At 36.3% G+C, this 12,661-nt stretch overlaps 1 protein-coding gene and 1 non-coding gene across 4 annotated transcripts in view; both read right to left on the bottom strand.

Moving 5' to 3' along the window:
• POLA1 (DNA polymerase alpha 1, catalytic subunit) overlaps window positions 1–12,661 on the bottom strand; it is a 275,388-nt gene that overhangs the window by 228,031 nt on the left and 34,696 nt on the right. For all 3 annotated transcript variants that reach the window (XM_016121342.2, XM_036227193.1, XM_036227192.1), the window contains 8 exons: window positions 12,362–12,446; window positions 9,955–10,016; window positions 8,354–8,443; window positions 6,322–6,438; window positions 5,301–5,476; window positions 3,119–3,248; window positions 2,508–2,627; window positions 1,374–1,473 (listed from right to left, as the gene is read on the bottom strand). In XM_016121342.2, the coding sequence (XP_015976828.1) occupies window positions 1,374–1,473; window positions 2,508–2,627; window positions 3,119–3,248; window positions 5,301–5,476; window positions 6,322–6,438; window positions 8,354–8,443; window positions 9,955–10,016; window positions 12,362–12,446 (880 nt within the window). The remainder of the gene's footprint in view (window positions 1–1,373; window positions 1,474–2,507; window positions 2,628–3,118; window positions 3,249–5,300; window positions 5,477–6,321; window positions 6,439–8,353; window positions 8,444–9,954; window positions 10,017–12,361; window positions 12,447–12,661) is intronic.
• LOC118608160 lies at window positions 275–404 on the bottom strand. The gene has a single exon (XR_004952953.1).

Here is a 12,661-nt window from a genome sequence, read left to right as displayed (position 1 = left end):
AGATAGATGTCATAACCATTTCAAAAAAAAAAATGTTGTTAAATTCTCCCTCAAGCAAGCATTCCTTCCAACCAACTCTCTCACCTCTACCCCAAAATATTTAGTGGTCTCTAACAGTGAGTAAGTTATACATACCTCTATCTATATATATATGAATGTGTGTGTGTGTGTGTGTGTGTGTATTTTTTTTACAAGCACACCTTCAAAGAATAAAATTGGTAGCCCACTTACCTGGACACAAACTATGCTGAAATCAGACAAGAGATGTACATATAAATGTCAGTAGTGGAACGATCCACCCTTTTTACTTGTAAAGGGTGAACAGAAAGCTACTGTGTTTCTCTAGGACATTTACAAAGAGTTTTCTTCACCTTAAGAAGAAACTGAATAAACATAAATGTCCACTATTAAGACAATACTAAAAACAGCAAATAGATAAAACAGCATACCTTGTGTCAAGCACTATACTAAATAATCACTTCTGTTCCTTAATCTGTGTGGTAGATCTTATTCTGATCACCATTTTACAGAATAGGAAACTGAGGCTTATAGGGGTTAAACAGGAAGTCCAAGATCACACAGCCAGAATTCAAGCCCAGAGCTATCTACCACCAAAGGACTACTGATGTTCTATTACAACTAATAACGAAAAAGTCTCTTACTCGACAAGAGTTCAGTTACTTGATAAAATTCACATTAATTTCTGCGCTTCTGCGCGACAATGTGAATATACTTAATACCACTCATCTGTACTTAAAAATGGTTAAAATAGTAAAAAAAAAAATTCTTTCTACTCTGTATACCACAAAACATCTCCTTTGCTATTCATGACAAAAGGGAAAAATGATTCTCCTGTTAAAGTTCAATCTGGTGGTTACTGTCTGTACTTTCTTTAATTGTGCTGTCCAACTGAACTGGTCCTGGTAGGCCAGGCAAGGCAGAGCCCACCCTCTTCTGTCTGGGAGCAGACAGAGGTATTCTCACCACCAGACAAATAGCTGTATACTGACAAACTACGTGCAGACCATTCCAGCCTGCCCCTCTTTATGTACCACTCATGAGCTAAGAATAGTGTTAACATCTTTAAATGGTTGAAAAATAAATATTTCATGACACATGAAAATTACTCAAAATTTGAATTTCGCTGTCCGTAAATAAAGCTTTCTTGGAATACAGAAAAAAATCATATTAATTCATGTCAAGTGACTGGCAAACAAGAATTTCACATGAACATAAGATAGAAAATAATGTTGTTATGAGACCTATTTGCTAACCTACTAAATACAATTCAGGTCTTCTAGTTTCTCAAGCCTAGCTCTACATTAAGAGATTCCTTAACAGCAGGCCCAAACCAGTCCACTGCCCAGCCTTACCGACTTTAGGGTCTAGCACCAAGCCTCCAGCATAGGCTGCTTTCTTACGTCCTTTCTTATATTTATTGCTATCTCCATCAATCTCTTCATCTTCATCACCCTAATAACAAATAGAAAGATAACTTTACCAGCCAGCAACTAATTAACTAATTAAGTTTTACGATCCCCACATTCCAACGGCAGTACACAGACCTAACAAATGTTCTTTACTTTTAGTGGTCCAACTCGTAAGACAGTTAACTTTAATACGTTCATGAACCCAAATGAATGCCAAGCGTGGTAGGTACCAAAACAAAAACTGTATCTCTGAGCTAATAGATATGCAACTTCAATTTTAAAATATTACTGAATTCATAGAACTTATTTTTTAAATAATGGATACTAAAAATGCAACTCTTCGGTTTATGTAAAATTTGAGATTGTAGAAGAATCCCCTTAAATTCATAGTCTAACATTCATGATGTAAAAATACAAAATGTTTTATAGATATTACCATTATTCTCATTCATATGGACACCTTAAAATAAGTATGTCCATATACTAAAAACCCCCAAGTAGTTTATTAATGGTCAACATTCAATGCCTCAGTAGCAGTCAAATTTCTCTAATATTCCCTATACCAATTTTGATAATGTATATAAACTACAAACAAGAACCTGAATCATTTTAACATTAAATTGCTAGTGAATTAATTGCTATCGCTGCCAATAAGACAGCAGCTCAGTTTTAGTTCCCATGTGATGGAGGCCACTTCAGAAACCTGATCATGGTGACCTTAATCCTTCTAGCACATAGTAATGCAACAACGTAATACAAAAATAAAGGCTCGCAGGTTTGAAGAAATAAAAGATTTAACTGGCATGTGACTTTGGGGAGAGCTAAGGTGGAGAAACACTTTTCCATCCCAGAAGCCTAAATACCTCCCTCAAAGAATTTCATATTTCATAAATAATTTTTATCTGTATAGAGAAAAGTGGAGAAGGAAATGTTCACACAAACACCACAGAACAAACTCCATTTGGTACAGAGGATTAATTATTTTCAAAGCAAATGTTGTCTTGGCAGAAAAGGCTATATAGGTAATAAAAAGGCAGGGACACAAACAGGCAAAACACTATACAATTTTGGACCCACCAGTTTTTGCTGAGGCCTCCTGAAAATCTGCTTGTCAGGCACAATATAGTTGTTTTCATAAAATGCATGAAGCAACAAGAACTCATTACGCTCGGCTCGTCCACCCATCAGTGTCCTAGACTATTAAATAGAATTCCTTTTTTTAAAATTGGGCTCGAAATCACAACAAACAAGAGCAACTTTGAGTTGGTAAATTTAATCATAGCACCTCCTTCAAAAATCATTCCTCGTAAAAAGGAATGTTTTTTTAAAAAAAAAGGTACTAAATGATTTGTCGCATTTCCTTTAAGCATTATAGTTAAAAAGAGACAAAGAGAGCTTAAAATACTGACAACTTGGGCTATTTCCTTACTCCCAAATGGACCATTCCACAAATGAGACACAGCCAGATGTTAGAGATGATCCTTATGTTCACCCACATTTCAACAAACTGCACCTGGTTTTCCTCCCCTTCTCCCAACCAGTTCTTCATTTTACAAAAGAAGCCCAGCTTCCAGAATACAAGTTACTCATTTTATAAGCATGCATTTAGACTCATTATCATATAACGACTACCCCAAACACTGAATCTAACAGGAAATGCTTTTCCCCACTTTCTAAGTTAAATTTACCATAATGTTCCCAGCGATGTTGGTGATCTGCAATGCTAATGGAAGAACGTTTAGCTCACACATGATCTGCAAAATGAACCTGGCATCTTTCCAGGTGTGTTCCAACAGGTACAACAGATGAGAAGGTTCACTGTACAGAAAAGTAAGAGCGAAACAGAATCAAGTAATTAAAAGAAACAATGACTATAATCAGAACTTCATAAAATATTACAAAATTTTTTTTGGTGTAAGTAACTTCAGAGCAACGGCACCTTGGCTTCGGAAATAATTAAAATAAAGTCGCTGTGAAACTAGGAATTCATTCATACCATCGATCTCAATGCCCTTCACCAAAACACAAAAAAATCCCACAAAGATAGAGAAGTTATATGTTAGCTAACCTGAAAACTACCTAAATCCTATCATGTACTGCATCTAGTACGTATGAATTGCATGCCTACTATGTGCCAGATATCATTCTAGGTGCTGGCTGTGACCCAGACTGACAAAAATTCCTGTCCTCATGGGGGAGACAGAGTATAGGTAACAAATTAAATACATAGCACGTTATATACTTCTAAGTTAAGGAGAAAAACAATAAGAAGCAAAGGGAACATTAAATATTAGGAGCAGAGACTGAATTTCCAGTTAAGGAACCAGTGAAGAGTTCATTGGGAGTAACTGGGTATCTGAGGGAAGAACATTCCAGACAGACAAAACAACACATTCAAAGGTCCTGAGCTGAGCACGAACCTGGAATTTCTAGGACCAGGAAGACCAATGACTGCAACAGAGAGAATGATGGAGAGAACAGTAGAAAGACAAAGTTAATGGCAGAGAGACACACAGTATAGGACCTTGTAAATCAAAATAAGGACTTTGGTTTTTACTCTGAATGAAACAAAGTCACTGGAAGATTTTGAGCAAAGTGTTCTATGTTCTATCTGACTTAACTTTAGCAGGATAAGTTTGGTTCCTAAGTAGAGGACAGCAAGGGATCAAAGAAAACAAAAGAGACCAGTGAGGAGACTAATATAAGACCCAGTCATCCAGAGGAAAGAGGGTGGCAGGTTGGACCAGGGTGGGTCCAATGGAAGGGAAAAGAAGTGGTCAAATCTAGACATATTTGGAAGATAGAGTTGGCAGACTTCCTGACGGAATGACTGAACGTGGGATGTCAGAAAAAGGAATCACGGATGCCTCAGAAGTTTGGGGCCAAGGATGACTTTGGAAGTTACCGGCAGTACCAGAAAGATAAACAGTTGCTATTACAAAGGAAATACTACAAGAGGAACCTGGGAGAGAAGATCAGCTTAGCTTATGAACAAGTTAATATGGAAGTTCATATTAGACACCAAGTAGAACAGGCAGGTCAATTCATGAGTCTGGACTTCAGGGGTGAGAACTAAGCTGGATATGCAGGTGGGAGGCATCAGCACCCACGTGGGATTCAAATACCTGAGACTTGGTGAGATCACAGAGAGGGAAGCACGGTCAGAAAAGAGAAGCGGTCTATGGGTAGAAAACAAGGAGAGGTGGCCGAATGGGTAGAAGAGAGAAGAAAGCTTATTTAAGAAATAATCAAGCACAAAGTTTCATTACCCGAAATGTGTAAGTTCTGGAGATCTAATATACAGCATGGTGACTACAGTTAACAATACTGTATTGTATGCTTGAAATGTGCTAAGAGGGTGAACCTTAAATGTTCTCACCACACAAAAAAAGTAACCGTGAGGTGATGGATATGTCAATTACCTTGATTGTAGTGATTATTTCACAATTTGTAAGTATATCAAACATCAAGTCGTACACCTTAAAGATATACAATTTTTATGTCAATTTTACCTCAATAAAGCTGGAAAAAAATAACCAAGCAATATCTCTAAATAACTTAATGATTGCTCAGTTTTTATATTTCCAAATATTTCCGCTTAATTCCTAAATATCATATCAATTTCCAAAATGTCCTTTGGAAACATCAAGATGGTGTTAAGTGAGGGAGACAGAGATAAGCTGACCAAATCGGAATAATTCAAGAGGCAAAATAGTTCAAATTATTCAATAGAGATGGTGGTGCTGATATGAAGACAGACAATTTTCCCCTCCACAGCACCACATGCTCCTGCCTCTCCAGCCTAAGAATGATGCTGGCATCTTGCTGTTGCTAATTTCAAAACAAATTCTGAAGCATCCAGGGTCATACCTGTACATATTTCGTACATTTTCCATTGAGATTACAACCCTTTCAGTTTTCAGAATCTGTTGAACAAGTTCAGACAAATGGTAACTTTTACAACGAATCAATTCCTTTGCTGAAATTTCCACATCACAGATCATTCGGCCACAGGTAGCATTTCTTTCACCAAATCCACTCTTGCCCTACAAGGGGAGGACAAAAATGCAAATAAAGAAAACCATATAAAGAAAACCTTGAAGAGGGGAAGGAATTAGTTAAGCGAGTGTTCGGATGAAATGTTAATAATGACTATCACCTCAAAGACATGAATAAGGAAAAAAGCAAGAGCCCTGATTCCAATCTATAGCAGCAGAATCCTCTGGAGAACATTATAAAAGGCACAGATTCCTAAGTTCTCTGATGAGGCAACAAGCCCCATTTATTTATAAACTTTAAGTAAAATAAGATTTCAAGACTGAGCAATATCAGGTTTAGGAAATGAAGATGCTTCATACAAAACCACCAAAATCTCCATAAGTGAAGCAAGCAGGTAGAATGAGAGTGCGAGGGCTTTAAGAGTCAGATGGGCCTGGGTTCAAAATCAGAGTTCTTCCCCTTACTAGCTAGCTCTATGATCCTGAACAAGTTCTGTTACCCCTAGGAGAATGTACAATAAAACCAGAGCTGCTGTGAGATAACTAACACAGAGGCACTTAGCCCACTGCCTTCTTAGACATTCAGTGTCAGCTCCCTTCCCTTTTCCTTCCCATCGCCTTCCTTACTCATCACACTCGACAATTTCTGAACCCTGCAACCCCGCTCGAAGGGCTAGCACTTCGGTATTGGTGAAGTGGAGGTAACATATATGTGCTGTCTCTAGATTCTAATAGCTGATTTTAAAAACTACCAGTGGCTTTTACCAATAAAATGCTGAATTCAAAGGAAAAGATGTTTAGTGTCAAAGTCAAAAGGTACTATCACAAGACAACCAATTGCTAGTCAAAGAAGCATATAAAAAGTCAAAGAAGCAAGATTTTGAAATTATTACCCCAAGCTTTGGCATGTTGGATCGCTTCAGTCGACCTATCTTGGACCAGTAAGGAACTTTGCACACATTAATTCTCTGTAGTAACACCTCCAGTTCAAACCCATAAATATTATGACCCTAGTCAGAAAAAGAAAGGAGCCAATAATATCATAACAAATACAAATTAGAGGATTTATCTTCATAAGCACAGAATTTCCCTGCCCTTTCTTTTTCTACTCTCTAATTGAAGGCATCACGAGCTTACCTCCGATTGGGGTCTCTTCTTCAGGAATTTATTCATCAGAAGCATTCATTAGCCTTGACATTCACAAGGCTGCTAAGCAGATTGCTAGAATAAACTTTATCTCATCCTAATTGATGCAAGGTTCATACAATGCCTTTTAATTTGCAGTTCATGTCTCACAGTCTCGAAGGCAAATGCAAATTTTAATGTCCATACTTTTTATGTGATCAGTAAAAGGTGTATTCGAACAATTCCATTTTACTTCCTTAAAAACCAATAACCCATCTGTGTTGTGTGATAGCTTACACAGACTTCTTAGAACTCAGGGACTGAAACTCATTTCTTCCTAAAGAACTGAGTTTGAACACCATTGATTTAGACTCTTAATCAATGCAAAGTAAATATATACCACCAGATAGTTCAAATAAGAAACTTGTTTAAAAAAACAAGGAAACAAAACTATACCAAGTAGAAAATGTCTCAAAAACATAATCAAATTTTCCATGTCTATAATTTCCATCATGTGAATATAGTTCACTGCCTGTTTATTATAAAGAAATGAAGTTTAAAATAAATCAGATTAATAGATTATTATTAATTTTAACAAAAATCTATGCTACTATATATTTATGGCAGTTTTGTCTAGTAAATTATGAGACCCAAAGGACGTGAGGATGTCTCATTTCCAAATTATTATGCCTGGGATTAGGGACTAAACGCATGTCAGGATCCTCTGTTATACTGGTTTGGATTTCTCACTCACAGACTTGACTCTAATACCCTTGGGGAAGGCCAGATACCCTAGGCACAGGACATCTCCTTGGGGACCAAGAGTGAGACTTGCTAGTAGAGCCTAGTGCTGAGCCAGAGCACCACAGTAGGGCACTATGGACAGAATTTCCCTGGCACTTTCAAGATGGGTCTTGAAATATGATCAGGGAAATGAGTGCAGAGACACTGGTGACAACCTACAGGCCCTCAGTACTCTGGCTACGTCATCATCAGGAAAGGTGTCCAAAACCAAAAATACACACAGAGAAATATACGGCAAACAGTTTTGCAAGGCTTAAATGTAACTAAATTACTAACAGCACATTTAAAATAGAGGCATTTATATCTTACTTTCCTTCAAAAAAATCAAAAGCACAATATAACTTGATTGATCCTTTACCCCAGAAAAAAAAGACAACAGGAAGGACTGCTATCAAGAAACCTACAAAATGAGGGGAGGCCAGCGGAAACATAAAACAAAATGTTGCTTTATAACTTTTAGGAACTGAGGCAAAGACAACTCAATGAATTATTACCTCTTGCTATCTCGTGAGAGCATACTCAATCATCCAAAGAAAAATAGATTCCTAGCCCTGAGCTCTCAAAGGAATACATCATATAGATCTACTGAGCTCATAAAGTTAAAATACTTACACTTTGGGGACTGGCACCAAACCAAGGGAATTAACTCCTGTGACCATTATACGGCTGGCCCACTAAGTCAAAATTCTGGAGACACCAACAGTTGACACAGGTTACTTACTTACTTTAGGGGCTGGTCTCTAAATGTAAAAAACTGGAGTAGCCTAAACTTCAACAATAATTCATGAGTTGCTTTTCTGTTAGAAAAGAACTAGCTTGCAGTGGCCTAGGGGGTTTTTCCCCTTTGTTAGCAGAAAGTAGAGCAATTCCTACAAGTATATAGGGTCATTTCACTCTGAAAAGATTCTTTGCTGCTCAAAAAGTCCCAATCAAGTCACACTGAAAAGAACTAAGGAGTGAAGAGCTTCCCCACAACATGATCAAATATCCACTTACCACAATGACATCGGGATCAATTTTGTGAACTTTTGCAAGGAAAAAACCTAGCAGTGTTCTTTCTGTTGCAGCAACCTCGACCTTCACATTCTGTTGTTAGATAAAAACAAACCGGTCACTTACTCTTTACTCTGAAGTATTATATACTGACTCCTCATTCAAGCAGGGTAAGATTCCTTATGGTTAAAGAAACCATCTGGCTCCAAACTAAATGCAGCAATGAAATTCGTGACTCTAGATTTTGCCTTAATAATTGCATAAAGTCACTGAAGAGCTCATTCTAGTACTAAGAGTGTGAATGAAGCAGAATTTAAAGAGTTGAGCACTATCGAGTGCAGAAATGCCCCCCCATAGGGACATGCTTGTGTATCGGAACACATTTTACAGCATATGTTTCAGAGTACCTATTAAAAAACTATCTACTTTCTTATATAATCCCTGGTAGACTTCAGTTTATGTATTTACCACACAAAGTCCTAAGGACTGTATAAACTAGTATCAAACAGTGGTATAAGAACCTATAAACAAGAAACTAGACTAAACACAAACATACATTTAAGGATTACAAATATTTTAAATATAAATAAAACCTATCTTCACACAAAAGGCTTCCGCTTGAATTACTAACTATAAATCAGATATTCAAAAGATCCACTCGTATTAAGAATCTCTTAAAATGGAAGTTGATGGCTATATGTTTTCTAGAGCTTGGCTAAAAAAAAGTATCAGTTTGACTCTAATGAATTTTCCAAGGTCATGCTACTAAGACAGATAATTCAGGGCACTTCAGAAATAACAGCCTGGTCTAAAAGTGCCCCTAAGCTACTGGATTTCTCAAGCCAATTTAAAATAAGTGGAACCTGCCATGCTTCCTTTTAATTTTGTCAAGTAAGAACATTAAAAAAAAAACAAAACCTACAAATTTTCCAACATCATCATTTCATGAAAGAAACATACTACACAAAAATAATACTTTACACTGAATATTTTTACCTCTGTGAAAAACTCACTACATTATCCAAAACCCAAGCCCAAACCCACCCCCATCCATTTTATTAAGGACTCATGGAGTTTACTGGGAGTAACTTCTTCATGGAATATACTGGAAGTTTACAGATCACTGATCAATTGGGGCAGGTCCTTTCCAATACACGCCCCCATTAATATCCTTAGCATTCCCAACTCACTTGGCTTCCTTCAAGCTGGGCGGGGACGGGGGGTGGGGGGAAGAACAGAGCTCTATCCTACACCTTCTCAAAACAGTAATCATATGATCATGCTTTTTGGAAAAACTTCCTATTAAGCTATCTAAAGGAGAGTTTGAGCTATCCATCTACTTATACACTGCAGGATCCCATTATTTTCAAGTGGTGAAACATTTAGACATTGTTAAATAATGTTTCCAACTGTATATTTCTAATACATTTCTCATGGGTTAATGCTATAGTATAATCTAGCAAGAATAGATCTAATCAATTAACATATAAAATAGCCTGTTTCTAATAATCCACGCCATATTCCTTTTCTCTTTCTAAACGAATAAAAATAAATAACCAAATACATGCTTCATAATTAAAAGGAATTAACAATGAGTTATTTACCTTTTTCTTAATGTCTTCACTGAAAGCGTATGGAAAAATACAGTCCTCTGGTTTAGACACAACTGTAAGAAGGAAAAACAATAAAGATTCTAACACCCATCTTAGCCAATTTCAAGTACACATACACTTCATTTTTCTGAATGAAAACAGTCTTAAATATAAAGTACCCCCCAGTCCCTAAAGAGTTAAGAGGATATCAAGTATTTCCTTTGGTCATGTTGTTGGATCTCAAAAGAACAGCCAAAACAAACAATCTTAAAATTTGTACAGAACCACAAAAGACCAATAGCCAAAGCAATCTTGAGGAAGAAGGATAAAACAGTAGGCATCACTCTACCTGGTCACAAACTATAATATAAAGCTACAGTCATCAAAAAAGTATGGTATTAGTGTGAAAACAAATTAATGGAATGAAACAGAAAGCACGGGAATAAACATATATGAATATATAGACAATTTATGACAAAGGAACCAAGAATAAATGGTGTTGGGAACACTGGACAGCCATATGCAAAAGAATAAAACTGGACCACTATCATACACTAGACACAAAAACTAACTCAAACATAAGACCTAAAACCATAAAACTCCTAGAAGAAAATATAGATGGTAAGCTCCTTGACATTAGCCTTGGCAATGATTTTTTAGATTTGACTTTAGATTTGACATCAAAAGGAAAGGATCAGAAGCAAAAACAAGCGGGACTACAAACTAAAAAGGTTCTGCACAGCAAAGGAAGCCATCAGCAAAATGAAAAGGCAACCTACCAGATGGGAGAAAATATTTGCAAATCATATATCTGATAAGAAGTTAATATCTAAAATATATAAAGAACTCATACAACTCAACATAAAAAATTTAAAAATCCAATAACATAATAGGTACATGAGGAGGTACTCAACATCACTAATCACCAGGGAAATGCAAATCAAAATCACAATGGGCTATCACCTCACATCTGTCAAAATGGCTACTATCAAAAAGACAACAAATAAGTGTTGAAGAGGGCATGGAGAAAAAGGAACCCTTGTTACATTGTTGGTGGGATTGTAAATTGATGCAGCCACTATGGAAAACTGTATGGAGATTTCTCAAAAATTAAAAACAGAACTACCCTATGACCCAGAAATCCTACTTCTGGGTATTTATAAGAAGAAAAAGACATATGAAAAATATTCCATTTGCGCACACAAATGGAATATTATTCAGCCATTTAAAAAGAAGGAAATCTTGCCATTTGTGATGACATAGATGGACCTTGAGAACGTTATTTAAATAAGTCAGACTGAGAAAGACAAATATCGTATGATTTCACTTATATGCAGAATCTAAAGAACAAAAAGAACAAACTAATCAAAAATAGACTCGTGAATACAGAGGACAATCTGGTGACAGCCAGAGGGAAGGGGAGTTGGAGGGCTGGGAGAAAGGGGTGAAGGGTCAAAGAAGTACAAATTAGTAGTTGACAGATGGTCACGGGGATGGGGAGCGTGGCAATTTATATTGAAGAGCTAACGAATGCTCTCTTCCACATATTTCTAGGTTATTCTCATCATTTTGTTCCATGTATTCCACCCCACTTACAGGGGGAAAATTTGGTCATCATTTCACGATATGTGTAAATCAAACCATCATGCTGTGTATCACAAATTTTTATAATGATGTATGTCAAACATTTCTTAATAAAACTAGAAAAAATGGTAAAACTTCACAATAACACAGCATGCTTGTTCTATGCTTTTTTCCCTACTCTCACTTTCCTAACACCCAAGAAACCAGACAGGAGATGCTACCTCTGTTAATCTCTGTTTCTAGGCAGGGAAAAAAATCGAAGGAAGCATTATAGATCAATAATGTTATGCCTTTTAAAAAAAGTGATTATTTAACTAGTTAAGCTGTCATGAAACATGCATGAATTCTCCTTGGAGACTGACTCATGACATGCAAAATTCTGTGGGATTGTTTCACCCATTGAATTTTATGCATAGCACAATCCAACAATTTGGTATCACTGTAACTCCTCCCAAATAGGTAAACATTCATTTATTCTTTGGCATCTTCCCTGATCACACAGAAAACTTTGGCCAGGATCTTATAATGGGCTTTTAAAATTACATGAAAATAGCTAAAGCATAAGTCTGACCTAAGAAAAAAAACTACCATTGGAACAAAAAAGGTATTAAACTGCTTCTTGACTTCTCCTATAAAATAAATCAGCTGAATAAGAGACAACCAATTAAGTAAAACTTAAGTGTCCACAGCTGAAAAAAAAACCTTCTTTAATAATATGCACTCATTACTCTCAAAAACATTTTTAAAAAACAAGTTACTCATCCAACAGCTGGAACAAAATAAGAAAAACTAAAATCAAGCCATCAGTAAACCAGCTAAAAAAAAAAATACATACCACAAAAGTGTGACTGAAAGGGAGGCTGTGGCGGTGCTTTATCTAATGCAAAACGGTAATGGACCAAGGCTGCCACAGCAATAATCTGCAAAAGAAGGGGAAAAAACATCACTTATCAGACACCTGCTATGTATTCTGAATGCTCAACAAAATCCCAAGAATATTAAAAGATATCAGAGCATATGAATATAAAAAAATTTTAGTACATACGAATATTTTTTATTGTAAAAGTATTTAAACGAACAAAAAAACAGAATAATAAAATCTACTCTCAATATATCCATCACCCAGCTGCAATTA

Source organism: Rousettus aegyptiacus, unplaced genomic scaffold, assembly GCF_014176215.1.
Source record: "Rousettus aegyptiacus isolate mRouAeg1 unplaced genomic scaffold, mRouAeg1.p scaffold_m13_p_9, whole genome shotgun sequence".
Classification (NCBI taxonomy): Eukaryota; Metazoa; Chordata; class Mammalia; order Chiroptera; family Pteropodidae; genus Rousettus; species Rousettus aegyptiacus.
The sequence above is the reverse complement of the archived record's forward strand: the minus strand, read 5'-3'. Positions and strand labels throughout refer to the sequence as shown.